Raw genomic sequence first — 2,866 nt, forward strand, 5'->3', positions numbered from 1 at the left:
AGAATGGTCCTGAGGAATGAGAGGAGACGCTTCCCAACTGAATCATCACCAAGCACCCCCAGCTGAAAAACATTTTGTCCACCAAAGTGCATTTTTGAAGTAACTACCCATGAGCTGTCTCATTTTCTCATTCATCAAAAAAAAAAAAATTTTATTGAGCCCCTGCTGTACACTTCACACTCACTGGGATCTTAGAACAGCCTTGATACAGAGGAGGAAATAGGATCAGGGGTTTTGTCACTTGGTCATAGAGGCAGGATTCGAACCCAGGCACACCTGGTTCCAAAACCCACAGATGGGTTTCCTGGAGATGGATGTGACAATATGGAGGGCTCCAGGAGGGACCCCAGTGCCACTCCAGGCAAGACCTCGAAACTGGGGTCTCCAAAAGCTGGGGTGGCCTTGTTCATGGACAGTCTCCCTGAGCTAGCTGTTAACACTGGGGAGTTTGGGTCCTGACTTCTTAGCACAAATTACCCTTTAGAACATGGATTGCGTAGCACAAAGGGTAGGGGCACGCCAGAGCCTCAGTTTGTTCATCTGGGTGCTGCAAGGGTGTCTCGTGAACAGCTGTTGTCTGGGATATAGCTAGCGTGCAAACGGAGGATATCCAGCAGCTCCAGAAGTCCACCTGGGTCTGAGATGCTGCCTGGAGCTGGGCCCATCCGGTGAAGGGGCAGCCATTAAGCCCTATGGGGCACACAGTTCGGGCCCATGGTAAGAAGTTCCTGAGAACTGGGAAGTCAGTTGTCCTGGGGACGACGTTGACAGTCTCTATGGTGACAGTTTGGAGGGGCGGGCCCTACCGACAAGGGAAAGCCTAGGGGGACAGGTGTTCCGTTACCTCAGACACCGGAGTGTGGTCTCCATGGCAACAGCTGCCGGGGGCGGGGGGGTGGGTCCAAGCCGCTTGGGGGCGGAGCTTGGAGGGTAGCAAGGAGCTGGGGCACCCCGCGGAAAAGAGCAGCCTGTTTCCATGGTGAGAGCTGGAGAACCGAATGTTGGGTCACTCTCAGGACAGTTAGGGGAGGGGGTGGTCTCCATGGCTGTTGGTCAGGGTGAGGACAGTGGGAGTGAAGTTGTAGGTCTCCGGGGTGAATGTGGGTGAGATAGTAAACGTGCGGTGTCCATGGTTACAGCTGGAGGAGGGAGGTACTAACTCCATGGGTGTGACTGATGAAGGAAGGGCTGTGTGACTCTAGGTGACAGGTAGAAGCTGGGCTGGTCGCCTTGGTAACAATGGGAAGTGGGGCAGCTTCTCTCTGTAGTGAATGACATAGATTTTATGGGTCTCTGGGCCTGGGAGATGGTCTCTTAGGCGACAGCCAGGAAAGGGGCCGTCAGGTGAAGACGAATTTGCTCCCTCAGAGAGATACCTAAGGGATGGGCCACAGCTGCCAGTAATGCGAGCCAGCTGGGGCGTGTCAATCTGTCTTAACAGTGACAGACAAGGGTGGTGTCCCCTGAAACTGGAGGGGTGGAGCTGTTCTCCACAGTGACCTGGGGACACGGCCTGTTACTATGGAAACTGGGGGACTCGTGGGAGAAGGGGGGAGAATGGGAGTAACCAATCTCCAGGTCACCCTAGAGGAGAGGACAGGAGCCCACAGTCTTCATGTGACCATGGTGGCATGGTCAACTGACGAACTCTGAGGTTTCTGGTTTCTCTACAGGTGATAGGGAGGAGGGTTCAGTGTCCCGGTGACCTTAGGGGACCAGTCTTCAGTCTCCAGGGAGATGCATAGGACGTGTGCCCAGTCTCCTGATAATCCCGGGGGTCCAGCCTCCAGGCGACCTTGGGGGTAGTTCCAGAAGACCTCGTGAGACGTTTCCAGTGTTCAGGAGACCTCGGGTTCTGTTGGTCTCCAGTGGTTCTCAGAGGGTGTGCCCTGTCTCCTGGAGAAAGTTGGGAGAGGAGAGGAATCCACTGTCCAGGAGAGGCGGGGCTTGGTCGATTTCCAGGGGACTCCAGGGGACTTGGCTTCCGGGACTGGCCAGACTCTGGGGACCTCAGAGGGTGTGGCCAGGGTTTAAGGACCGCAGGAGGCCTGGTCAACTTGCAGGGCACCGCAGGGTGCATGGCCAGTCTCCAGGGGTGTGGTCCATCTCCAAGTGGCCGTAGGGCGCTCGGCCAGCCGCCAAGCGCCCCAGCGGTCCACGGCCCGGGCCTAGACGCGCAGCGGGGTCCAGGCGGCGGGGTCTCGCGCGCCTCCAGCCCACCCGCCGCCTCCGGCCCAGCCCCAGCCCCAGCCACCAGGTGCGGGGTCCGGTGCACCAGGCGCGCGGTAGCAGTAGACGCCGAAGAGGCGGCGCGTGGCGTCAGGAAAGCCGAGGCTGCGCACACCTGGCCGGCGGCCGCCGCAGCGCGCGCGCGGGTTCACGATGGGGTAGCGTGCGCTCCCGTCCGCCAGCCAGCCTGCGGTGCAGCGGTCCAGCAGCTGCAGCTTCCACGCAGCGAACAACTGCCCCACCTTGGCCACGGCCGCTCCGCGCGCCGCGCAGGCGCGCGCTGCTCCCGCGAAGGGCACGGGCCGCAGCGGCTTCAGGAAGAACACGCGGCCTGCAGGGGGGTGGGGAGGAGTGGTTAGGGCCGCTCTTGGGACCCGGCTTCCTCGGGATTCAGGACACCCTCCCGCTTGCAGCCTAGGACCTCAGCCCCAGGGCTCAGATACACCCCCTCCCCTGAAGCCCGGGACCACAGCCTCGGCTAGAGCAGTGCTAGTGCCAGGCGATGTTTGATTGCCGTGCCTAGGCAGTACTAGGGAAGGGATCTCCTGGTTCGGACCCCCGAGGGCGGGTGTGGAGAGGAAGGACAGGGAGGGAGACCTGGGCGGAGTGGTAAAGACTGAGAGGGAGGGGTACCTGT

General features: G+C 60.0%; 1 protein-coding gene across 1 annotated transcript in view; it reads right to left on the minus strand.

Moving 5' to 3' along the window:
• Positions 1-2,168: 2,168 nt before the first annotated feature.
• Positions 2,169-2,866, minus strand: part of HAPLN4 (hyaluronan and proteoglycan link protein 4) — a 4,463-nt gene continuing 3,765 nt past the window's right edge. Inside the window, exon 5 of the mRNA XM_024767480.1 lies at positions 2,169-2,560. Coding sequence (XP_024623248.1) covers positions 2,169-2,560 — 392 coding nt within the window. The remainder of the gene's footprint in view (positions 2,561-2,866) is intronic.

Source organism: Neophocaena asiaeorientalis, unplaced genomic scaffold, assembly GCF_003031525.2.
Source record: "Neophocaena asiaeorientalis asiaeorientalis breed wild unplaced genomic scaffold, Neophocaena_asiaeorientalis_V1.1 scaffold87, whole genome shotgun sequence".
NCBI lineage: Eukaryota > Metazoa > Chordata > Mammalia > Artiodactyla > Phocoenidae > Neophocaena > Neophocaena asiaeorientalis.